This window comes from Microcaecilia unicolor, chromosome 9, assembly GCF_901765095.1.
Source record: "Microcaecilia unicolor chromosome 9, aMicUni1.1, whole genome shotgun sequence".
Taxonomy (NCBI): Eukaryota; Metazoa; Chordata; class Amphibia; order Gymnophiona; family Siphonopidae; genus Microcaecilia; species Microcaecilia unicolor.
This window is the reverse complement of record NC_044039.1, coordinates 185,015,394-185,041,366: the sequence shown is the minus strand read 5'-3', so window position 1 is coordinate 185,041,366 and position 25,973 is coordinate 185,015,394. Positions and strand designations below refer to the sequence as shown.

Here is a 25,973-nt window from a genome sequence, read left to right as displayed (position 1 = left end):
GGGACAACAAGTTGTTGGCCCTCGCCTCTGGGAGATAGGCGCGAGCCGTCCGAGAATCCAGCAGGGCTCCGATGAATTCGAGTTTCTGCACTGGGAGAAGATGGGACTTTGGGTAATTTATCACAAACCCCAGTAGCTCCAGGAGGCGAATAGTCATCTGCATGGACTGCAGGGCTCCTGCCTCGGATGTGTTCTTCACCAGCCAATCGTCGAGATATGGGAACACGTGCACCCCCAGCCTGCGAAGCGCCGCTGCTACCACAGCTAGGCACTTTGTGAACACCCTGGGCGCAGAGGCGAGCCCAAAGGGTAGCACACAGTACTGGAAGTGGCGTGCGCCCAGCTGAAATCGCAGATACTGTCTGTGAGCTGGCAGTATCGGGATGTGTGTGTAGGCATCCTTCAAGTCCAGAGAGCATAGCCAATCGTTTTGCTGAATCATGGGGAGAAGGGTGCCCAGGGAAAGCATCCTGAACTTTTCTTTTACGAGATATTTGTTCAGGGCCCTTAGGTCTAGGATGGGACGCATCCCCCCTGTTTTCTTTTCCACAAGGAAGTACCTGGAATAGAACCCCAGCCCTTCTTGCCCGGATGGCACGGGCTCGACCGCATTGGCGCTGAGAAGGGCGGAGAGTTCCTCTGCAAGTACCTGCTTGTGCTGGAAGCTGTAGGACTGAGCTCCCGGTGGACAATTTGGAGGTTGAGAGGCCAAATTGAGGGTGTATCCTTGCCGGACTATTTGGAGAACCCACTGATCGGAGGTTATAAGAGGCCACCTTTGGTGAAAAGCTTTCAACCTCCCTCCGACAGGCAGGTCGCCCGGCACTGACACTTGGATGTCGGCTATGCTCTGCTGGAGCCAGTCAAAAGCTCGCCCCTTGCTTTTGCTGGGGAGCCGCGGGGCCTTGCTGATTCGCACGCTGCTGACGAGAGCGAGCGCGCTGGGGCTTAGCCTGGGCCGCAGGCTGTCGGGAAGGAGGATTGTACCTACGCTTGCCAGAAGTATAGGGAACAGTCTTCCTTCCCCCGAAAAATCGTCTACCTGTAGAGGTAGAAGCTGAAGGCTGCCGGCGGGCGAACTTGTCGAATGCGGTGTCCCGCTGGTGGAGAGACTCTACCACCTGCTCGACTTTTTCGCCAAAAATGTTATCCGCACGGCAAGGCAAGTCCGTAATCCGCTGCTGGACTCTATTCTCCAGGTCGGCGGCACGCAGCCATGAGAGCCTGCGCATCACCACACCTTGAGCAGCGGCCCTGGACGCAACATCAAAAGTGTCATAAACTCCTCTGGCCAGGAATTTTCTGCACGCCTTCAGCTGCCTGACCACCTCCTGAAAAGGCTTGGCTTGCTCAGGGGGAAGAGCATCAACCAAGCCCGCCAACTGCCGCACATTATTCCGCATGTGTATGCTCGTGTAGAGCTGGTAAGACTGGATCTTGGACACGAGCATAGAGGAATGGTAGGCCTTCCTCCCAAAGGAGTCTAAGGTTCTAGCGTCCTTGCCCGGGGGCGCCGAAGCATGTTCCCTAGAACTCTTCGCCTTCTTTAGGGCCAAATCCACAACTCCAGAGTCATGAGGCAACTGAGTGCGCATCAGCTCTGGGTCCCCATGGATCCGGTACTGGGACTCGATCTTCTTGGGAATGTGGGGATTAGTTAATGGTTTGGTCCAGTTCGCAAGCAATGTCTTCTTCAGGACATGGTGCAAGGGAACAGTGGACGCTTCCTTAGGTGGAGAAGGATAGTCCAGGAGCTCAAACATTTCAGCCCTGGGCTCGTCCTCCACAACCACCGGGAAGGGGATGGCCGTAGACATCTCCCGGACAAAGGAGGCAAAAGACAGACTCTCGGGAGGAGAAAGCTGTCTCTCAGGAGAGGGAGTGGGATCAGACGGAAGACCCCCAGACTCCTCGTCAGAGAAATATCTGGGATCTTCCTCTTCCTCCCACGAGGCCTCACCCTCGGTGTCAGACACAAGTTCACGGACCTGTGTCTGCAACCTCGCCCTGCTCGACTCCGTGGAACCCTGTCCACGATGGGGGCGTCGAGAGGTAGACTCCCTCGCCCGCATCGGCGAAGCTCCCTCCGCCGACGTAGTCGGGGAGCCTTCCTGGGAGGTGGCCGCGGTCGGTACCGCACGCGGTACCGACGTCGGGGACCTCAACCTGGGCGATGGGCCAGCCGGCGCCACGCTCGACGGTACCGGTGGCGCAAGCACCGCCGGTACCGGAGGGGTAGGGCGCAACAGCTCTCCCAGAATCTCTGGGAGAACGGCCCGGAGGCTCTCGTTTAGAGCGGCTGCAGAGAAAGGCTGAGAGGTCGATGCAGGCGTCGACGTCAGTACCTGTTCCGGGCGTGGAGGCTGTTCCGGGCTGTCCAGAGCGGAGCGCATCGACACCTCCTGAACAGAGGGTGAGCGGTCCTCTCGGTGCCGATGCCTGCTGGGTGCCGAATCCCTCGGCGACCCAGAGCTCTCGGTGCCGACACGGGGAGGAGACCGGTGTCGATGCTTCTTCGATTTCTTCCGAAGCATGTCACCGGAGCTCCCCGGCACCGACGAGGAGGACGTCGAATCCACCCGTCGCTTCCTCGGGGCCGAGACTGAAGAAGGTCGATCTCGGGGGGGCTGTACCGCAGGAGCCCTCAGGGTAGGCGGAGACCCACCCGAGGGCTCACCGCCACCAGCAGGGGAATGGACAGCCCTCACCTGCACTCCACCCGATGCACCACCGTCCGACGACATCAGCAGACGAGGTCCTGGTACCACCGACGTCGATGCAGCTATCCGATGTCTCGGCGCCGATGCAGAGGCCCGCTGCCTCGATGCACTCGATGCAGGGGCGGCCGAGGAAGATGGTCTGGACGCTGACGACGTCGATGCACTCGAAGATCCCGGTGCCGATGCCGACGAAGAGCCCGAGAACAACACGTTCCACTGGGCTAGTCTCGCTACCTGAGTCCGCCTTTGAAGCAGGGAACACAGACTGCAGTTCTGAGGGCGGTGCTCGGCCCCCAGACACTGAAGACACGACGAGTGTCGATCAGTGAGCGAGATAACCCGGGCGCACTGGGTGCACTTCTTGAAGCCGCTGGAAGGCTTCGATGTCATGGGCGGAAAAATCACGCCGGCGAAATCAAAAGCCGAAATGGCGAAATTCGAAGCACCAAATTTAGAGGGAGAAAAAATCTCGACCGAGGCCGAAAAAAGGCCTACCCCGACGACGAAAGAAAACTTACCGGGGCAAAAAAGCTGGAAGTACGGGGAGGATTTACACGAAACCCGGCGAGGGGTTTCCGGAGCACTTCCCGACTAGGACAAAGCTTTCCCGAAGGAAAAAAACACGTTCAAACAAATTGGACGCGCGAGGTCGACTTTCCGGGGCTCGACACGGCGAAAACACGACCGTACCGAGTGCGGACAAAAGAAGACTGGCCGGCTCGAGCCGGTTTCGGGCGGGAAGACGGCCGCGCATGCGCGGTGCGCGCGGGCGCGCGAGGGCTAGCAAAGGACTTTGCTAGTGAAGTTTCCGATTGGAGGGGCTGCCGTGGACGTCACCCATCAGTGAGAACAATCAGCCTGCTTGTCCTCGGAGAATTATATGATACAATTTTAAATTTTTTTTTTTTTGGAGGGAGCCAATATGAAAACCATGCTTATGCATAGATTTTCTAGCACTTTTCAAAATGTAGTCTATATTGGATCAAGATCATTTTTCAATACAGTACATTGCAAGCCCATAATCCATCAACACCCCTCTATTTGGGCCCACGTGAGACCTGTCAAAATACTTTCATCCCAGAATTAAAAAAAATATTTTTAAAAGGTGAAATTTTCTACATAGCTTTTGGGCTAATATGCCAATACCTCTGTTAGGACTTCCTTTCCAGTAAAGCTTCAGGAGCATGACACGAGTGCCACAAAAAGTCAAGACCATCTTGACATCAACTCTGTTCAACACATTTTGCCTCACATGGTCTCATCCAAGTACACCCTTTATGCTAATCAACAGATTTACATGTGCAGTTTTACTATTATACCAAAACATAGCAGTTGAGCTAGCCTATGAACAGAATACTGAGCAGAGAAAAAAAAAAAACACTTGCCGTTAAGAATGGATGTTTAGAATTCTGTAAGACACGATTTTCTGTAAGTGTGTGGGCTACCTCATCCTGAAAAGCAAACATGTCAATCGTTAGTGAATTTATGTACCACAAAAAAATAAAATGGAGGCCAGCAATGGGCTAGCTCAAAATTAAATGTTCTGTTTATCTCGACTTACCTTTGCAACAATTACTTCTTTCTTCAAGATTTTCATAGCATAATAGCGTCCAGTTGCTTTTTCTTTAACTAGAATTACTTTTCCAAAGGTACCTTTCCCCAGCAGCTTAAGGTATTCAAACTCATTCATAGTCTTTAAAAGAAAAAAATAAAACCAGTATTACTGCAAAAATTCAAGGCAATGCAATACTGTCCAACGTGAAATGTTAAGAAATGTACACAAATGTATATGGCATACTTGCCTTGAAAGACACCCCATATAAGCAAATCCAAGTAAAACCCCCAGGACAGTAACTGCCCTCATAATAAAGTTGGAATGTCCTTGTAACAAGTGCTTAGCTGGAACCTACTGTACTGTTTACAATATATACTGTACACAGTTAAATATACAATGTACATTTAATTGTAACATACTAAAACGTACTATTTTTGTATATGTTACAACTAAATATACATTGTCTGTGGGCATTAGCTCATGACATTTCTTCTACTTAAATTTTCAAACTACTAGGAATGATTACACAGAGCTCTATAAATATTTTAAAAAAGGCAGATGCTTAATTATGAAAGTCGAGCAAAGAGTCCCTATACATCAGTGCTTCCCAAACTTTTCTCTATGTCCCCAATTTAGCAGCTAAATATTCATGGGATCCCAGAAAGTAAACAAAGCAGCACTTTCAATGCCTTTCAGATATTAAGATAATCACAAATCTATGGTTTTTAAAGTAATTTTCCTATGTATTCATGCCATAGATGCACACGGTTACTAAGTGCAATACAGTTTAAGCTCCTTCTACAACACAGCCTCTAAGCCATGTGGTCATACTGTCTCTTTTTAAGCAGCAATGGGTAGATTGGTTTATACAAGTGAAAGGTGAAATTTATTCTTACCTACTAATTTCCTTTCCTTGAGACCTGTTAGACCAGTCCAGAGTGCATTATTTGTCTCCCCACCCCCCCAAACCAGCAGATAAAGGCAGAAAACAGTCAATGGCATCACCAATAGTATAAAGAGTGGTACAGCCCTGGAACTTGCCAATATACTACTGACAACAGATCTACTACACTTGAACAGCACTGTAATCAAATGCATGTACATAAGAACGTAACAGCCATACTGGGTTCATCTAGCCCAGTATCCTGTTTCCAACAGTGGCCAATCCAGGTCACAAGTACCTGGCAAAAGCCCACAGTAACAACATTCCAGCTACCAATCCCAGAGAAAGTAGTGGCTTCCCCAAGTCTTTCTCAATAGCAGACTATGGACGTTTCCTCCAGGAACTTGTCCAAAACTTTTTTTTTTTTGTTTTCTTTTTTTTTAACCCAGATATGCTGCTGTTACTACATCCTCCGGACAAAGAGTTCAGAGCTTAACTATTCTTCGAGTGAAAAAATATTTCCTGCCATTTATTTTAAAAGTATTTCCATGTAACTTCATTGAGCGTCCCCTAGTCTTTGCACTTAAAAATCAATTCATTTCTACTCGTTCTGCAACACTCAGGATTTTGTAGACCTCAACCATATACCCCCTCAGCTGTCTTTTTCAAGCTGAAGAGCCCTAACCTCTTTAGCCTTTCCCGTTCCATCCCCTTAATAATTTTGGTCACTCTTCTTTGAACTTCTTCTAATTCCACTGTATCTTTTTTTTTTGAGATAAGGCGACCAGAACTGAATGCAGTACTCAAGGTGAGGTCGCACTATGGAGCGATACAGAGGCATTATAGTATTCTCTGTCTTATTTATTGTCCCTTTCCTAATAATTCCTAGCATCATGTTTGCTTTTTTGGTCGCCGTCACACACTGAGCAGAAGATTTCAGCTTATTGTCTACAACAGTAAGGTGGACCCTTGAATCAGGTAGTTATAATTCAGATTATTCTTCCCAATATTCATCAATTTTTATTTGTCCACATTTGGATGCCCAGTCTTCCAATTTCCTAAGGTCTTCCTGCAAATTTTCACAGTCCACATGTGTTTTAACCTTGAATAGTTTCATGTCATCTGCAAATTTAATCACCACACTCATCATTCCAACTTCCAGATAATTTATAAATGTTAAATAGCACCGGTCCCAGTACAGATCCCTGCGGCACTTCACTATTCACCCTCCTCCACTGAGAGAAATGGCTATTTAAACCTACTCTCTGTTTTCTGTTCAATAACCAATTCCTAATCCACAACAGAATACTGCCTCCTATCTCAAGACTTTTTAATTTTCTCAGGAGTCTCATGTAAAGCTTTCTAAAAACCTTGATACACTACACCAACTGCCTGACCTTTATTCACCAAAGGGATGACATCAGCACATAAATATTGACACAGATATGTAAAGCTAACTTAAATTGCACTTTTAAATTCAGAAATATGTGCAAGCTGCAAGCTTGTTACAGTGAACTGTAGACTTGTCAAGGGGGAAAAAGTCTTATACACCTGTGGCAAACTATAACACTTTATATGAACACAGCGAAAAAAGTAATCATCGACAAAAAAAAAAAACCAAAAGAAATTTTTTAGTGTTTTTTTCTTTTGAACTATGCAAAAAAATTTTTTGTAGTTTTTAGAAATCTCTTTACATCACTATACAAAAATACGTTAAGGCACGAGAATTGCCCATTATCATGAACCCCTCAGCCTGGTCAAGTTGATATAATAGGTCTGGAGATCTTCTTGGTCAGTCTGTGGTTGAAGCGATGCAGAAACAGGGTTTTCTCCCAATAGTAGCGGACCACCACCAGGAACCTATGAGACCGAGATAGATGTTACCCCCCAATGTTGCGAGAAGCAGAGACAGAGAAATCATGCTCCTGAAACAGCTTTCGGCAAAGTTGAGTAGGGATTATTCAGGAGGTGTGCGCTGAGGCGTCACAAGCATATGAGGCTGTACTTATCCATAGCTAACAGCTCTCACTCTGGGAGTGGAGTTATAGGAGCCGAGAGAGGATCGGTAATAGAGATAAGGCCGCGTCTTAGGGTATCGTCGTCGATTTACCACAGTCTAGTTCTGAGGCATTGTCGTGTGTGGGGGGGCTGCTGCTGTTGCTAACTACCATCACTGCTGGTGGTCAGCAATGGCACTGGGAAGAGGACCACATATTCATCGGGGATGTGCAATGCGCTACATAAAAGCGGTCTGCTGCATGTGTCAAACACAATGAAGCGGTGTTGCTGGCTCTACTGGATCCTGAGAGCCAGTGTCCCCGAACGGTATTGGTTGATGTCTGTGCCACTCTGGTCTCTGACTCTATGTGGCCGATATCGGCAAACCACATCTGTCCCTGGCTCGACACGGCGGCGGTGGTCGGATACCTCCGCTTTTTCACATCTGTGGTGTGCCTCATGACCAGGACTCGTCTCTTGTTAGCTCTTTTCCAATCGAGTGCTCTAGTTCAGAGTTGCCATTCATGGCTAGGATGGCCCAAACTGGTAAGGGATCCAGGAGCTGGCTGTGGTGCTACATTCTAGTTGGCAACTGTTATCCAGAGAAACAGAGAATGGGGAGAAGGCAGTAGAAAAGGTGGGCATACACGTCATACATGTTGAGAATCATGGGCTGTTTAGCCATCCTCCCTCCCCCCGGCTCCTTGGCTCAGCGCACTCTTCTTGTCAGCAGCAGTGGGGGATAGAAGAGGTGATCGGGTTCTCGGCAGTAAGAACTCAGGACCCACCATCGCTGCCTCATCAGCCTAAGAGACGAAACAGCATCCCTCTCACCTCAGCGGACAGCAGGAAGCTTCGCCAACATCCAGCACAGCAAAAAGCCTCCAACTCCTCACAAATGTCGCACAAAATACTTCAGAAACGAAGGAGTCTCTGCTGCCAGTGCTCATCCACTTTCCTCCCACCATAGGCCAAGCTTTACTTGCACGCTCCCCCAACCTAATGCCATATATCCACCGCCCTTAAAATCATGCGAAGGAGGGGCACCAGGTACAATAAAAATATAGGGGAAAGTAAGCACACCTTATGGAATACCTCTATAAATAAAAAAAAACTGAATCAGACTGAACTCCATTAACCAAAGCAGCTGCCATGGGAGAATGATACAATGAACAATTAGCTTAGTAAAACTAACCCTCCACATATCACAACACTTGAAATACCAACCCTCCATCTCCACATATCGCAATACTTCAAATAGCTATTCCCAATTCACCTGGTCGAACGCTTTCTCAGTGTCAAGACTCACCAGCATTACTAAGGAGTTTGATTAGATTGTGCATGTCCCATAGTCACCTGTACCCGACGCACAATAAAGGAGCGTCTGGTGACCCCTTACAAACCCTACCTGTGCATCACAAATCAAACTAGGGAAAAAAAAAGAGCCACCAATTAGCCAACACTGGGGCAAAGAGCTTCAAGTCTACATTAATGAAATAAGCCTGAAGGAACCAGGTTGAGTCCTATCCTTCCCAAGCTTAGGGATCAGTATTATGAGTGTCTCATCTGTGCAGGGAGGAAGGCTCCCTGGTCCAGAGTCTCAAAATAATAAATATTAAGAGGGCCACATAAAGTAGGGTTCAAGATCTTATAAAATCCCGGCGTAAAAACATTTGGGCCAGGAGCATTTGGGCTTTCTGAAGCACTCTACCGGTGAGTGGAGCATTCAGTGTGGCTATCGCTGCCACATTTAACCTAGGTAACCTAGAGTCAACCAGACAATCGAGAATGTCTGGGCCCCCTCTTACAAGGCTCTTGAGCATAAATTTTTTATACCATTGAAAAAAATAAGTTAGCAATAGTCGAAGAGTCATGATGTGAAACACCACTGTCATCTACCAAGTTGGAAACATACCTGGAGTCCATCCAAAACTTAGCACATCTTACTAACAGTTTCCCTGATCCATTACCATATCTGTAATACTTAAATTTCCAATAAAAATACATCTTCTTGGTCTTATCATGAATTAAGGAGTTCAACAATACCTGTGTGTCCACAAGGACCTCCTTGTTTGCAGGAGACAGACTAAGCACATTTCACACACAAAATCTTCTGTTCCAAGTGAATACCACCTTCGGCTATTCTACAATTCTACATGGGAAATTATATACCCCCAACATTACTTCAGCTGTTTCCCAATAAAGCCCCGGAGTATCTACACACTGTGCATTAAAGCTAGAATATGCTTCCCACTTATCATGGAGATATTGTTGGAAGTGGCTATCCTCTGACAAAATACACAGGAAAATACTAGTTCCTACCCAAATCCACCCCTGGTTGTATTCCAGATCTACCCAAATCATGGCATGATCTGTTACCATTGTAGGTCTTATCTCCACTCGAGTCGCCCGAGAGAAAATATAGCTTGGGGGAAGTAAAATATAGTCAATGCAAGACATTGTCCAGTTAGCTCTAGACACATTTAGCTCTAGACACATGGGTATAATCTCGCTCCATTGGATGCAGTAGTCTCCACTCATCCACTAGACCTAGGTAGTAACAAATATGGTAGACCCTGATCTACACCCACACGAGCTGTTCCTGTCATCGCAGAGTGGTGTACTCCTGAGACCATGGCTTGATTAAAATCACTCGCCAATACCACTGGAACTGAAAGATCTCGAATGCCCAATCTAACCAATTTTGTTTAAAAAAGCATGTTCATACTGATTAGGTGCACACACTAAAAGGTTACGCCAGGCAAAAAACTACTTTTATCATGATACATCTAAATTTTGATACATGAATAGTGGGTGTACTGTACACAGCAAAGTCTTTCTAATAAGGACAGCAACTCCCACCTTTCTAGTAGGGGAAGCAGAATATACCCAACCCATCCCCACCCTAAATTTTGGTGTTCTAGGGCAGGTTGCTTGGTTTCTTGCAAACAAATAATATCCACCTGAGAGCATTTTAATTTGTGTAAAAATTTTATTGCGCTTAATTGGGGATGTTATGCCCAACATATTCCAAGAAAGAATATGAATTCCCCGCTTAGAACCATCGAGCAAACATAATAAAAGCTGTCAGCAGATTCTGAGCAATGCATCCAGCCATCTCCAGCGGCGCCCAGTCCTCACTCGAGGAGAATATGGACCTAATCTATAAGTGATGTGATAACCACAAAAAATTTTCAAAATGTACCAGAAAGAATAAATCAAACACCAACCAAAGAGACAAACCCTTAAAAAATCCCCCATCTTCCCCACCCTCCATCCCTCAACCCAACTAACTGTGCAGAACCACCTACCAAAATCCCAACCTACAAATGACAGAGATGTAGCCAGTCACACTACTGATGCCTTCCAAGGAACCACCTCCAGGTTAGCCACAAAATCAGGCTCAACAGCCCAGAAAATGGCATATCTGACCTGCAAAGAAAAACTCCTAAAAAAGTTAACCACACTAGTGGTCAGAAACTAACCAGTCTCAAACAGTCAGAAGCTAGATGTCAAAGGGGCCAGCGAAATGCTGAGAAAATCTCATGTCACAGTGTAGGAATCATGCACTTGCCACTTCCCGTTGTGAAATATTTTCAATATCACAGGGTAAACAAACATGAAGCGCACCTTTCACTCTGAAAGAGTGGCACACAAAGGTTAAAACAGTTTGCACTTCTCAAGTAAGGCTGCAGAGTAATCCTGATAAAGACATACCTGAGATCCATCATAATATAGAGAATCTTTACGTGACTTATAGGCCTTCATAGTTGTGGAATTTAGCGATTACTATCCTAGGTCTCAAGTCCCACACGATGAGCATGCTCTAATTGCACGGGGCAAAGGCAGCTATTTTTCCAACCAGGATTCCAATTCAGACAGGAGAGGACAATCAGGCACTGTTTCTGGAATCCCAAGGAGCGCACATTACCATGGATAGAGTAGTTCTCCAAGTCCTTTAAATTTATTCACATGGGTACTGACCAGATTTTGCAGCCACTTCAACTTCATCAAGACCTGCACATCGTCCTCCAGGTCTGAAACACACACCTCCAGTTCTGCAGTGCGTTTGTTCATCTTGGTGAGCAAGGTTTCCAGTTGCTTCATTTGGCCCAAAAGCCTCTCCAACTGCAATGCCAATGCTTACTCCACCACAAAAAGATCTGCCAGTGCCACTGCAGTAAACTGGGTAACGGCCCCTGCTACAGGTCCCACCATGTTTTCATCTGCAGGTTTGCCACACTGTCACTCCATTCTGGCTGGTTTGCCGAACATCACTCCTGCTGTTTAATCAAATTTGTTAGTGCAATCCCCTGGTTAATGAATTCTTTGACTAAATTAGGAGCCAGATTTCTTTAAAATTCACCCAAAAAGTCAGGCGGGGGTCTCGGAGAGGATCAGATGCACATCTGTCTGCCCTCACAGCATCATGTGACCGTTCAAATCAGTTTTTAATGCAGTCCTAAATTTCTTGTAGGATTCCATATTTCTAATGAATATATGAGTAGTCTCAGTATTAATTTATAAGATTTAGACATATTACTACTCTCATACAAATATATTGTTTTTACTACCTGCAGCAAATGATCTCAATGAAACAGTTGCCTCAACTGAAATGTATAAAACTAGTGGAAAACTGGCATAATCAATATAAATTGAAACTTAAGGAAAAAAAAACCCAGGCTACTTTGGTTAAGTATTTCTCTAAATTCCGTTCAATTACTATTTCTTCTTTATCTTCCTATTGAGAAATCCATTTAAGGTATTGAGTGGATGACACTATGTTAAGTAAGAATCTACAGGTCAATATAGTGGTTAAAGTTTTCTTTGGAACGCATTTCATTCATCTCTTTAAATGAAAAACATTTTCAAGTTTTAGTTCAAGCATTGACTCTCTCATTTGGATTACTGCAATTATTTTCCAACACTGCAAGGCTTAGGTTACTGCAGGTTTTTGAATAGCTCTTTTCCATACCAAGCTTCTTAGGTATGAAATAGTTTCTCTAGCTGACTTCTAAATCAACTATATTACTGTTTTTGCTGTCAAATAAAAACCTTTTCAATTTTTTTTTTTTTTAGTTATGTGGATAATAGTCATTTCATAATACTGAAAATGAGAAAGATTTGTAATTCAGTTGTATTTACTGGTTATTTTATTGTAATCTGCTTTCCGCTCTAATTAGGATCTGGCAGAATATAAATGTAAAAGCTAGATATGAAGAGGAGATAGCTAAATTCTACTTAACTGACTTGAATATAAAAAGCCAACCCTAAATCTCATTTCCCTTGTTCATGAAGAACTTAAATACCTGGAAAAAGTATGGGAAGAGAGGGCAAAGATGCCAAAGTGCCCTGGACATCAAAACTAGGAATCTGTGCAGGAACCCCTGCACCTATGGATCCATGTGGGGAACCACTTATATAGTAACATAGTAAATGACAGCAGATAAAGACCTGAACAGTCCATCAGTCTGTTCAACAGTCAAACATCATCAATTCATAATTAAATCAACGAGTGCGATATAAAATACTTGGATCATTGTAGATGTCCCTGGTATTCCTAACACCAGGAGTGCAGCAGGTCTTAGCCAGAGTCCTGCAATGGCAGCCGGCACAGTTCATACATAGCAACAGACAACATCTTAAGTTGTTTTCAGCTACAGCAGAATGGCTGCTACTCTTGAGTACAGAAGAAAAGACTTCTACAAACATGTATCCCTACAATGCAAAACTGATGGGGCTGCAATTCTTGCTTAATCAGCGGCCCTCTGGGACTAATCCCGCTGGCATCAGGAGTGAACACAATTGCTGCTTACATCATGCAGACCAAACAGCAGCAGGAACACCTGCAGCCAAAGCCTTCACCTCACAGCCTCGGTGGCATTCTATGAGCAGTCCAGCCGGAAGCTGGAGCACCAGCTATCCGCTCTGCTGTCCCAGCAGCTAGCCTGAAAAATGGCCCCCACCAGTACCTAGAAACAGAGAAAAATGTAGGCAGCTAAAGGCCATATGGCCTATCCAGTCTGTACATCCATGCCATCTGCTCTCATCATCACTCCGTTAGAGATCCTATGTACTTGTCCCAAACTCTCTTGAATTCAGATACTGTTTTCGTCTCCACCACCTTCACCAGGAGGCCATTCCACAAATTCACCGCCTAGAAATATTTCCTCTATTCCCATTCACCTTCATCCCATGCCCCCTTGTTCCAGAGCTTCTTTTCAACTAAAAAAACTCGCCTCCTGTGACTTTATGCCGCATAGGTATTTTAATGTCTAATCTCCCCTCTCCCACCTTTCTTCCAAAGGTATACATATTGAGATCTTTAAGTCTGTCCCCATACGCTTTATGACGAAGAACACTTATTTCAAAAAGCCTTTGATAACTTATGTTCATGTTCTCCTAGGCCAGCACTGCAGGCTCTTGATTAGGCATGGGAACAAAGCAGTTTAGTAGCATCTTCTGTTCTCTCTTCCCTTGATACTGTAGTTCTCTTTCTGCACTATGTACTTTTATTTTATTGTATACCAGGGGCGTAGCTACATGGGGCGTAGCTACATGGGGCCACAGGGGCATGGGCCCCCACAGATTATGCCCTGGCTCCCTCTACATCTGACACCTCCCTCCCCACATCAGGTACCATGTTTGCTGGCGGGGGTCCCCAAACCCCACCAGCAGAAGAGTCTTCTTCAGCACCGGTCGATTCCGGTGCTTTCGTTGTGTGATCATCTGTTTCTGACGCCTTACGTCCTGCACCGTGCATGTAGCCCCGTGCAGGACGTAAGGCGTCAGAAACAGAAGATCACACAACGAAGGCGCCGGAGTTGACCGGCGCTGAAGAAGACTCTTCGGCTGGCGGGGATTGGGGACCCCCGCCAGCAAACAAGGTACCTGATGCGGTGGTGGCGGGGTTGCGGGGGGGGGGGGGGGGGTCGGTGGCTAAACAGTCCCCCCCACCCCACCCGCCGAGGTCTGGCTACTCCCCTGTTGTACACCGCTTTGATGGAGGCAGATAAATACTGGCAAGTTCAAGGGCTGCATCAATTCTTATACTGACTATTGTGATACAAAGTTCTGTGTTCTCTGCTGGATGAGGGCATAACTCACTCTTCTGGACTGGTCTAGCATGATAAAAAAAAACATTTATGGTCTGAAATTATTAAAATAGGAATGCCATAAAATTTTTGCACTTCTGAAGAATAACAGGCCAAAAGATTTGCCATACCACTTTGTGTTTTGGTTTTATAATAGAAACTTCCATCTCTTCAGCCCCTGAATTATCACTTGGAGAGCCAGATCGAAAGTCCATCATTTCCTCCTCTTGCTTCTTAAGGCTGTCAGCAACTGCTTGGATGGCTTTTGTCCATTCTTCTCTGAAGGAGCAGACATAAGAAATGCAATACTGGGTCAGAGACCTCTCCATACTTGATTCAAGTAAAAAATCTTAGGTTAAGGTTGGAACAGAAATCTAGTCCTCTCGATACTCTAACAGCTATTAAGATAGTCACACCTAGAATACTAAAAAAAAAACCCATTACCTGTTCAAACCTTTTCTGTATAGGTTTACTATTCTTAGGATTTAGTTAATCCACCCCTCTTGTATTTATGTTTAAAATGTTTAAGTAAAAGGTATATTAAATAGGATAACATGAGGAAAAAACAATTAGGGGGATGAGTACTGAAAAAGTCAGCAACTTATCTCAAAGATATGAAATTATCAGACATTTCTGAACCACAAAAAAGGAACTTTAAGAATGAAATCTAGACAATAAGGGGAGAGGGAAAAACCATCACCTGAAGAATCTCTAGAAACAATTAGTTGACTACTCCATGGTAAAAAACATACCAAGGAAAAACAAAACATCAAAAAATACAAGCTAAAAGCACATTTCACTGTGGAAAGGTGAGATGTGTATAAGCAATAAGCTGGTGGTGAGAGGTGTGTGAATGGGTAGTGTACTGAGATACACGTTTGTGGAGCATGCATGTCACATGGCAGCAGAATAGTGGGAAGTGTATGAGTACAAGTGACATGCACTATCATACTTGCCTTTAAAGAGAGACAAGGGGAAAGGAGAAGCCAGAGACTGAACAAACACCATCCCAACCCGTTCCCCTTGCACTCACCCACCCCTTTTCCTCTCTTGCAGATATTCCTTCTCCTCCCTTCAGCAAGCTTCTTAGGTAGCCTGTACTAGCCAGTTCCACCACCATTTGCAGAGATTCCAGTAGCAGCTGCATCCCTCTCCAACAACTGATTTTAAATGCTGCTGCAAACATTTTGGGAGCAGATGCAGCCCTTCAGCTTCTGCTACAGGGGATTGCGTTCTTGGCAGCAGACAGCATAGTTGCACCTTTTCTTCTGCTGACAGGGTTAGGGTCCCCACTGACACCATTCTACTGCTCTAGTGCTGTCTGTCACGGGGACTGAGTTGCCTGTGGCTCTATCTTCTGCTGGCAACAGACTAATGCTACCCCATTAACGTATCTTCTGGACTGCTTCAGCTCTTAGGCTGAATAGTAGAGAATGACATGTGGATGGGGACCTGCAGTAATCAGTGGTAAATAATTTTTTTTTTACTGCAGGTGTATGAGCTAAGCTTTTTACTGTCCCGCAGGAGCGATAAGAAGCCTTGACTTAGTAGTAAAAAAAAAAACAAAAAACAAACAAACCTGTAAATACCGCAGTCTGGCATCTCTGTCCTTCCCTCCCCCTACGACCACATTTCTCTACTTTGCAGCTACGAGGAGGATCCCTACAGGCTTCTATGGGGCCTTCCCTCTGCTGGCTACCACCCACCTTCTGATGTAACTTCCTATTTCTCATGAAGTTACATTGGCAGGTGGAGCCGGAAGAGGGAAGGCCCCGGAGCAGGCCTATAGGGATCATCCTCATGGCTGCAAGGTAGAGAGATGCCGCGGGGAGGGAGAGGAAAAAAAATGCCAGGCCCACAAGGGGCTGCAGCTGAAGGGGACAATGCATAACTGTTCTACCTCACCGAGGAAACAGATGGATTTTGCAGCCTATTTAAACTTCATAGGAACTTCAGATACAATGCAGGTACTTACATATAGCAGATGTTCTCTGAGGACAGCAGGTTTTATATTCTCACAAGAGGGTGATGCTGACCCACGTTGCCTGGTCTGGAATTTTCCAAAGTCTAAAGATGGATTTGTGGAGCACAAGACATGCTCCACCTCCCATGTGTGTCTTCTTGCACTCAGCAAAAAAATAAAGTAAAAAACTATGAAGGAGACAACACCAAGGGGAGGTGGGAGGGACTGTGAGACTATAAAGCCTGCTGTCCTCTGAGAGCACCTACTACAGGTAAGTACCTGAGCTGTATCTGAAGTTCCCATGAAGTCTAAATAGGCAGCAAAATTCATCTGTTTCCTTGGTGAGGTACAACAATTATGCACTGTCCCCTTCAGCTCCTCCAAGGACAAGCAGGCTTATAATTCTCACAAGTGGGGAATCCCTAGAATCCAGGCTCACCAAAAACAACAAACATTGGTCAATTGGGTGTCGAAACGGCGAGGAAATAACACAGGTTAACCTGAAACTATATACAATCTGAATGAGTGCGCAGCCTGGAACAGAACTAAATGGGCCTAGGAGGGTAGAGTTGTATTCTAGATCCCAGATTCTGCAACATTGACTGTTTGAACCGACTGTAGCGTTGGGTATCTTGCTCTAGGCAGTAGTGTGAAATAGATGTATGGACTAAAGACCATGTTGCAGCCTTGCAAATTTCTTCAATGGAGGCTGACCTCAAGTGGGCTACTGATGCAGCCATGGCTCCAACACTGTGAGCCGTGACAAGACCCTCTAGGGCTAGCCAATTAGAAATGGTGTTTCCCGATGGCAACCCCCCATCTTGTTGGGATCAAAACAAACAAAAAGCTGAGCAGACTGTCTGTGGGGCCTTGACTGCTCCATGTAGTAGGCTAATGCTCTCTAGCAATCCAAGGTGTACAAGCTGCTTTCGCCAGGATGGGCAAGACAATAGACTGGTTCAGATGGAATTCAGACACCACTTTCAGCAGGAACACAGGATGCGTGTGAAGGACATCTATGTTGTGATGTAACTTAGTACAAGGTGCATCCACCACTAAGGCCTGAAGCTCACGGACTATGAGCTGAAGAAACAGCCACCAAGAAAACGACCTTCGAGTCAAGTACTTCACATAGCAAGAATTCATTGGCTTGAAAGGAACTTTCATCAGATGAGTGAGAACAATGCTGAGATCCCATGAGCCTGGTGGAGGGAGGTTTGACAGGTGGCTTTGACTAAAGCAAACTTCTCATGAAGCGAACAACAAGACTGTCCAGAGGTGAGCGTACCTTCTACACACTGATAAGCACCAGTTTCTCTAAGGTGAACCCTTACAGAGTTGGTCTTGAGAGTGGACTCTGATAAGTGTCAGGGATCGGTGCTGGGGCCGACTCTGTTCGTGAGTGACATTGCCGAAGGGTTAGAAGGTAACGTTTGCCTTTTTGCAGATGATACTAGGATTTGTAACAGAGTGGACACCCAGGAGGGAGTGGAAAACATGAAAAAGGATCTGCAGAAGCTAAAAGAATGGTCTAAGGTTTGGCAATTAAAATTCAATGCGAAGAAATGCACAGTGATGCACTTAGGGAGTAGAAATCCACGGGAGAAGTTTGTGTTAGGTGGTGAGAGTCTAATATGTACAGACGGGGAGAGGGATCTTGGGGTGATAGTATCTGAGGATCTGAAGGCGATGAAACAGTGTGACAAGGCGGTGGCCTTAGCTAGAAGGTTGCTAGGCTGTATAGAGACAAGTCTGACCAGCAGAAGAAAGGAGGTGTTGATGCCCCTGTATAAGTCGTTGATGAGGCCCCACCTGGAGTACTGTGTTCAGTTTTGGAGGCCTTATTTTGCTAAGGATGTAAAAAGAATTGAAGTGGATTACTGAGACCATGTCAGCACGGCTTTTGTGTGGGGAAATCTTGCCTGACCAATTTACTTCAATTCTTTGAAGGAGTCAACAAACATGTGGACAAAGGGGAGCCGGTTGATATTGTGTATCTGGATTTTCAAAAGGCGTTTGACAAGGTACCTCATGAAAGGCTACAGAGGAAATTGGAGGGTGATGGGATAGGAGGAAATGTCCGATTGTGGATTAAAAACTGGTTGAAGGCTAGAAAACAGAGTGGGGTATTTAGAGAAGGGTAGTTAGTGGGGTTCCTCAGGGGTCAGTGCTAGGACCGCTGCTTTTTAATATATTTATAAATGATTTAGAGATGGGAGTAACTAGCAAGGTAATTAAATTTGCTGATGACACAAAGTTATTCAAAGTCGTTAACTCGAGACAGGATTGTGAAAAATTGCAGAAGGACCTTACGAGACTGGGAGACTGGGCGGCTAAATGGCAGATGACGTTTAATGTGAGCAAGTGCAAGGTGATGCATGTGGGAAAAAAGAACCCGAATTATAGCTACGTCATGCAAGGTTCCACGTTAGGAGTTACGGACCAAGAAAGGGATCTGGGGGTCGTCGTTGATAATACACTAAAACCTTCTGCTCAGTGTGCTGCTGCGGCTAGGAAAGCGAATAGAATGTTGGGTATTATTAGGAAAGGTATGGAAAACAAGTGTGAGGATGTCATAATGCCGTTATATCGCTCCATGGTGCGACCGCAACTTGAGTATTGTGTTCAATTCTGGTCGCCGCATCTCAAGAAAGATATAGCAGAATTGGAAAAGGTGCAGTGAAGGGCGACTAAAATGATAGCGGTGATGGGACAACTTCCTTATGAAGAAAGACTAAGGAGGCTAGGGCTTTTCAGCTTGGAGAAGAGATGGCTGAGGGGAGACATGATAGAGGTATATAAATTAATGAGTGAAGTGGAACAGGTGGATGTGAAGCATCTGTTCACGCTTTCCAAAAATTCTAGAACTAGGGGGCATGCGATGAAACTACAGTGTAGTAAATTTAAACCAAATCGGAGAAAATTTGTCTTCACCCAACGCATAATTAAACTCTGGAATTCGTTGCCAGAGAACGTGGTGAAGGCGGTTAGCTTGGCAGAGTTTAAAAAGGGGTTAGATGGTTTCCTAAAGGACAAGTCCATAAACCACTACTAAATGGACTTGGGAAAAATCCACAAACCACTACTAAATGGACTTGGGAAAAATCCACAATTCCAGAAATACATGTACAGAATGTTTGTACGTTTGGGAAGCTTGCTAGGTGCCCTTGGCCTGGGTTGGCCGCTGTTGTGGACAGGATGCTGGGCTCGATGGACCCTTGGTCTTTTCCCAGTGTGGCATTACTTATGTACTTATGCAAAGAAAAGCTACAAAAATGGTATGGGATTTGCGTTACAAGACGTATGAGGAGAGACTTGCTGACCTGAACATGTATACCCCGGAGGAAAGGAGAAATGGGTGATATGATACTGACATTCAAATATTTGAAAGGTATTAATCCGCAAGAAAACCTTTTCCGGAGATGGGAAGGCGGTAAAAACTAGAGGACATGAAATGAGATTGAAGGGGGGCAGACTCAAGAAAAATGTCAGGAAGTATTTTTTCACGGAGAGAGTGGTGGACACTTGGAATGCCCTCCCGCGGGAGGTGGTGGTGATGAAAACGGTAACGGAATTCAAAAATGCGTGGGATAAACATAAAGGAATCCTGTTCAGAAGGAATGGATCCTCAGAAGCTTAGCAGAGATTGGGTGGCAGAGCTGGTGGTGGGAGGCGGGACTAGTGCTGGGCAGATTTCTACAGTCTGTGCCTTGAAAATGGCAGATACAAATCAAGGTCAGGTATACACAAAGTAGCACATACGAGTTTATCTTGTTGGGAAGACTGGATGGACCGTACAGGTCTTTCTCTGCCGTCATCTACTATGTTACCATCCTGCTTATTTTCGAAGTAGAAAGGCGGCAATCTTCCGACACAAATCAGGAGATGGCTGGCCTTCTCCTAAGGCCGGCCAAATTGTCGAAGGCCGATTTTGGTCGGCTTCAACTGCTTTCCGTCACAGGGCCGGCCAAAGTTCAAGGGGGCGTGTCAGCAGTGTAACGAAGGCAGGGGTGTGGTTAAGAGATGGCCGGCCTCGGCCGATAATGAAAAAAAGAAAGACGGCCCTGATGAGCATTTGGCCGACTTTACTTGGCCCCTTTTTGTTCACGACTAAGCCTTGAAAAGATGCCCGAACTGACCAGATGACCACTGGAGGGAATCAGGGATCACCTCCCCTTACTCCCCCCCCAGTGGTCACTAACTCCCTCCCACCCAAAACAAAAATTAAAAAACTTTTTACCAGCCTCTATGCCAGCCTCAAATGTCATACCCAGCTCTATCACAGCACTATGCAGGTCCCTGGAGCAGTTTTTAGTGGGTACTGCAGTGCACTTCAGGCAGGCGGAACCAGCCCCCCCCCCCCCCCACTACCTGTTACACTTGTGGTGGTAAATGGGAGCCCTCCAAAACCCACCCGAAACCCACTGAACCCACATCTAGGTGCCCCCCTTCATCCCTAAGGGCTATGGTACTGTTGTACAGTTGTGGGGTTGGGGGGGGGGGGGGGTTGGGGGGCTCAGCACCCATGGTAAGAGAGCTATGCACCTGGGATCATTTTGTGAAGTCCACTGCAATGCCCCCTAGGGTGCACGGTTGGTGTCCTGGCATGTGATGGGGACCAGTGCACTACAAATGCTGGCTCCTCCCACGACCAAATGGCTTGGATTTGGCCGGGTTTGATATGGCCGCCATTAGTTTCCATTATTGGTGAAAACCAATGGCGGCCATCTCTAATGCCGGAGATCTCTAAGGGCGGCCCATATGTTGATATTAGGCCGGCCCCGACTGTATTATCGAAACCAAAGATGGCCGGCCATCTTGTTTCGATAATACAGTCAGGTACGCCACTTAACGGGGCCGTCATTAGAGATGGCTGCCCCCGTTCAATTATTCCCCTCTACGTTACTATGTAAGTGTAGAAGGTATTGAAGCAGGGTCTGTGTCAGGCAAGCAAGGGAATCTAGGGCTTTGCTCTCACAGCAGACAGCAAACCTCCTCCATTTGAAAGAATAGCACCTCTTAGTGGAATCTTTCCTGGAAGCCAGCAAGACTTAGGAGACACCATGGAAGCAAATTCTAGGCTCTCAACATTGGAGTGTTTTCTGACTCGCATCACACAGAACGAGGGGTTCCCTCTTCGTCCCAGAGTATAACTCCAGAAGAAGAGGGAACCAAGGACTGTCGAAGCCAGTACGGTGTGATCAGAATCACGGTTCTGTGATCTTGCTTGAATTTCAACAAAATCTTTCCACTAGAGGTATGGGAGGATATGCATACAGAAGACCTGTCCCCCAATTGAGAAGGAAGGAATCTGACACTAGTCTGTTGTGGGCCTGAAGCCTGCAAAGAGGTGGGAAAATGTGGGATACAAATGCAATAAATAAATAAATTGAGGGACCTTGTGGTTGATTTGAGTGGCAAAAAGATCCACAGGAGGATGTGGGCCCCACATTTGGAAGATCTTGTGGGCTATTGAGAGACCACTCGTGCGGTTGCATAATCCTGTTCAGTCTGTCGGCCAGGGTATTGTTTTTGCCCACCAAGTAAGTGGCTCCAAGAAACATGTCATGTTGGCAAGCCCAATGCCACATCTGGCCAGCCTCCTGACACAGGGCATGATCTGGTGCCCCCCTGCTTGTTGGTGTAATGCACTGCAACTTGATTGTCTGTCTGGGTGAGAACAATTTGGTGAGATAGCCAACCTCTAAAACCCTTAAGTGTGTTCCAGATCACTCGGAGCTCCAGGAGATTGATCTGAACATTAGTTTCCTGGGAGCACCAAGCTCCTTCAGTGTAAATACCATCTATATGAGCTCCCTGTCCAAGGAGAGATGCATCAGTCATCAGCACTTTTTGTGGTTGAGACATTTGGAATGGAAGTCCCAGAGTCAAACTGAATTGAATGGTCCACCACCGAAAAGAGCGTACAAGCTCTGGAGACACTTGGATGACATCTTCCAGAATCCCTGTGACTTGATACCACTGAAAAACTAGGGTCCATTGAGCTGATCTCATGTAAAAAAGTGTCATAGATGAAAAAAATTTTAACCTCCCCCCAACTGGCAAATCTTCCGGGATGGACACTTACTGCGGCTATGCTCTTTGGAAGCCATTCAAAAACTCATGCTTCGCTTTGCCTGGGGAGCAGTAGGGACCTTAGGCGCATGCTGTCTACCTGAACGAGTGCACTGGAATTGAGCCTTAGTAGGCTGATGAGCCGAAGGGTTGTACCTACGCCTAGGATAGTAACAGGAACTCCTTGGCTTGCCAAAAGGCCTCCAAGCTGAGGAGGCTGATGCAGAAGGCACCTGCCCGAAGAGAGAAGAGATGGCATCAGTGTGTTTTGATTTGGTCTGCAACCTCCTCTGCCTTCTCTCCAAAAAGGTTATCCTCCCTGGCATGCGGCATCCACCAACAGCTGCTGAACAGAATGTTCAACTCAGAAACACGCAGCCATGGATATGGAAGGAAAAACTCTTGGCTAAATTAAATGAAGCGATGGTGCCAGAAAAAGGGGAAACGCACGGCAAAAAAAGAAAGGGAAAGTTCCTGGCTAAAGTCAAGGTCTAAAAGCGGCCCGACGACAACAGAAAAGAAAATGAAACCTAAGCTCGGGCAAAATCATTAAAACTTAAAGGAAAAATAAAAGGATGGGGGGGGGGGGGGGGGGGGGTTCCCACAAAAGCAACACAATAAAGGAAGAAAAAAATTAAAACTAGCCGAAAGGCACAAAAGAAGCTCTCTAGGACACAGCAATGTGAGATAGTAAAAAAAAAAAAAAAAAAAATACAACCCCTCCTCACCATGATGAAAAAGAACTAAGGAGACCGTGTTCTCATGGTGGGCAGGAAGGCATGTGGGCACGCACGGTGGAACGTGTGTCTCGCTCCACAAAGCTCTCAGACTTTAGTAAATTCCGGACCAGGCAACGCGAGTTGGCATCACCAACTTGTCCTGTTTGTCCTTGGATAACAACATCTTGCAGATATAGTAAAGGAACTCTGAAAGTTCTTTTTCTGCAATGTCTACCAGCTTCCCAAGACGTTTGTAAATTATAGTGTAGCTATAGATTTATTTTTTATTAACCAAAAAACTCAAACATTTTTAAAATAATGGATTTGCTAAATATAGTATATTATCTTTTTAATAGCAAAAGTAATTTTACTGGTACACTACAAATGTTTGGACCCCTAGTATGAATTCAATGTAGGTTTTTCAGTGTATTGTGATACGTATATACGTGGAAATTAGGGCTATGTTTTATAGAATACTTCATTTTCAAAAACTACCTCATGTAGGTCACGTGATGCCGAGCTAACGAGAAGATGTCAGTGGGATGAGCTCCTAGGCTCCGATCTCTAATCTCCCTACCAACTGCTCGTTCCAGACAACCTGTACATCCTGTTTTTGCTGTGTCGTGCTGTACTTGCACACTGGGCAAATTTGTTTTTCTTTGCTCTTCATGACTGCCAGATCCCAGAGAAGAGAAGGATCTGGTGCATGCAACCCCTATCTAAGATGGTGAACAATGAGCAAAATGGCCCCTTCTGCAGTGAGCTCCAGCTGGGTGACGGAAATTGTCATGGAAGTTATAGGCAATTGATGCCTCTTTAGTTAAGAGGCTGTAGACTGTCACGTGTAAGCTAGATGTTATGGATGCACGGTTGGAAGTTATACAAAGGGAGTTTACCTCACAATGCCAGCACATTTCCGATGTGGAAGATTGGGTCCAGAAGTTAATCACTGACAAAGCAGCCTACAAGTTTTTGAAGATCAGCTGGATGATACTGAAAACCGCTCCCATCAAAGCAATCTATGTTTGGTCAGTTTGCAGAAGACAGCTCTGGATGCGGAACTTCGCCTTTAAAAAAAAAACCTGAAATGGCTGGCAGACACTGCAGCTGTAATCGACAGTGGGGCCACTTCATATTAAACAGGCTCACTGCTTGGATGCCTGCAGAATACCGGAAGACCGCCCCAGAGTGGTCATATTTAAACTGTTAAATTTTTGAACACAAGGTGAAGATTCTTTGAGCCATCCGCTCTCCTGGTCCTTTGATTTACGCGAACAAGAAGGTGCTTTGCTTTCCAAGATTTTTCAGTCCGTGTGTCCAGTTTACGCAGAGCATATGCACTGGACTGTGCCGCCTTTCACAAGCGCCATATACAGTTTGCTGTCCTTTATCCTGCTCAATTTAAAGTTTTTACAGAAGGCAAGCCACAGTTTTTTTGTTTTTTTGAGACAACTGCTGCCCAGGCTTTCCTTCAAGAATTGCCTGCTTCAGAGCCTTCCTCCAGCTAATTCTAGCAATGGTTTAATGAGTCATTATTAAAGCTTAAACAAACCTGTAGAAAATTGGAGAGAGGGTGGAGAAAAACCCAAAATGCATCAGTGAGGAAATAATGGAGAAAATTGGTCAACATCTATAAATATCAAATCAGAATGGCTAAACATTACTTCTCTGAAAAGACAGGGAAAGAGAAGCCAGACCTACAAAAATTATATCAGATAATGATTTGTCAAAACCTGAGGATTTAGTGAATGATATTTAAAATACCCTCTGCGGAACTGTATTTTGATGCTAAAATGAAGGATATTAGATCGTTGTAGAATGTAATTCGGTTGATCAACAGACATATGAGGAAATTATCTCAAGTGGTGACATTTTGAGACAGTTGAAGAGGGAAGCTGAGGTAAATAGAAGCTGGACAAGGTTTCATTTGGTGGATGAGGGGGATTTTAAAAGTCTTATTGAAAAACTCTAGATCTCAGTGTTCAATTGATAGTTGTACGGTTTATTTGTTAAGATGTCCATCTAAAAGTTATTTGCAGTTAAGGTTTAAATGGATTAAAGAGTCTTTGAAAACTGGTTGTTTTCCTAAACAACTTGGTAAAATCGTACTTACTCCCATTCCAAAATATGTAAAGAATGACTTAGGAGATTATGCTTCCCAATTCCTTGCCTTAACGTCCTCATTCAATCTTTAGCTATGTTCCTCTGCACCTACCCACCAAAATGGTCACTGTCTTGACCTTATCCTCTCCTCCGACTGCTTCCCCTCCAGCTTCTGTTCCTCAGCTCTCCCCCTTTCTGACCATCACCTATTACCCTTCACACTTAAGCACCCTCCTCCCCAGTCCCACCCAATCTCAACCCCCACATCTAGGAATCTTCAAGCTATTGACCCCCTTACTCTGTCCTCTTGTGTCTCTAACCTTTTCTCTTCCACCACTCCATTTAAATCTGTCAATGAAGCCATTTCTTCCTATGATACTATTCTCTCCTCTGCTCTGGACACTCTTGCCCCTCCCATGCCCCGTCCTACTAGGTGTACCAAACCGCAGCCTTGGCTAACCTCTAAAATCCGCTACTTTCGTTCCTGTGCCCGCTCTGCTGAACGTTATTGGCTTAAATCTCACACCCTTGCCGACTTCATTCATTTCAAATTCATGCTCAACTCCTTCCGATCTGCCCTTTCGCAGGCCAAACAAGACTACTTCACTCAATTGACAAATTCCTTTTGCTCTAAACCTCGACTTCTCTTCGCCACACTGAAGTCTCTTTTCAAAGTGCCTCCATCCCCAATTCCCCCTTCTCTTTCTCCTCAGACCCTAGCTGAGCACTTCCACGACAAAATCCGTAAGATTAACCTTGAATTTTCATTCAAACCCTCCCCACCTCTCTCTCCCTTAATCTGCACCCCTACTCTCCCCTTCCTCTCTTTTTTCCTCCTTCTCTGAAGTTTCTACTGAGGAAAC

At 45.6% G+C, this 25,973-nt stretch overlaps 1 protein-coding gene across 2 annotated transcripts in view; it reads right to left on the bottom strand.

Moving 5' to 3' along the window:
* Window positions 1-25,973, bottom strand: part of AKT1 (AKT serine/threonine kinase 1) — a 329,425-nt gene that overhangs the window by 97,890 nt on the left and 205,562 nt on the right. For both annotated transcript variants that reach the window (XM_030214026.1, XM_030214025.1), the window contains 3 exons: window positions 14,382-14,529; window positions 4,282-4,413; window positions 4,106-4,171 (listed from right to left, as the gene is read on the bottom strand). In XM_030214026.1, coding sequence (XP_030069886.1) covers window positions 4,106-4,171; window positions 4,282-4,413; window positions 14,382-14,529 — 346 coding nt within the window. The remainder of the gene's footprint in view (window positions 1-4,105; window positions 4,172-4,281; window positions 4,414-14,381; window positions 14,530-25,973) is intronic.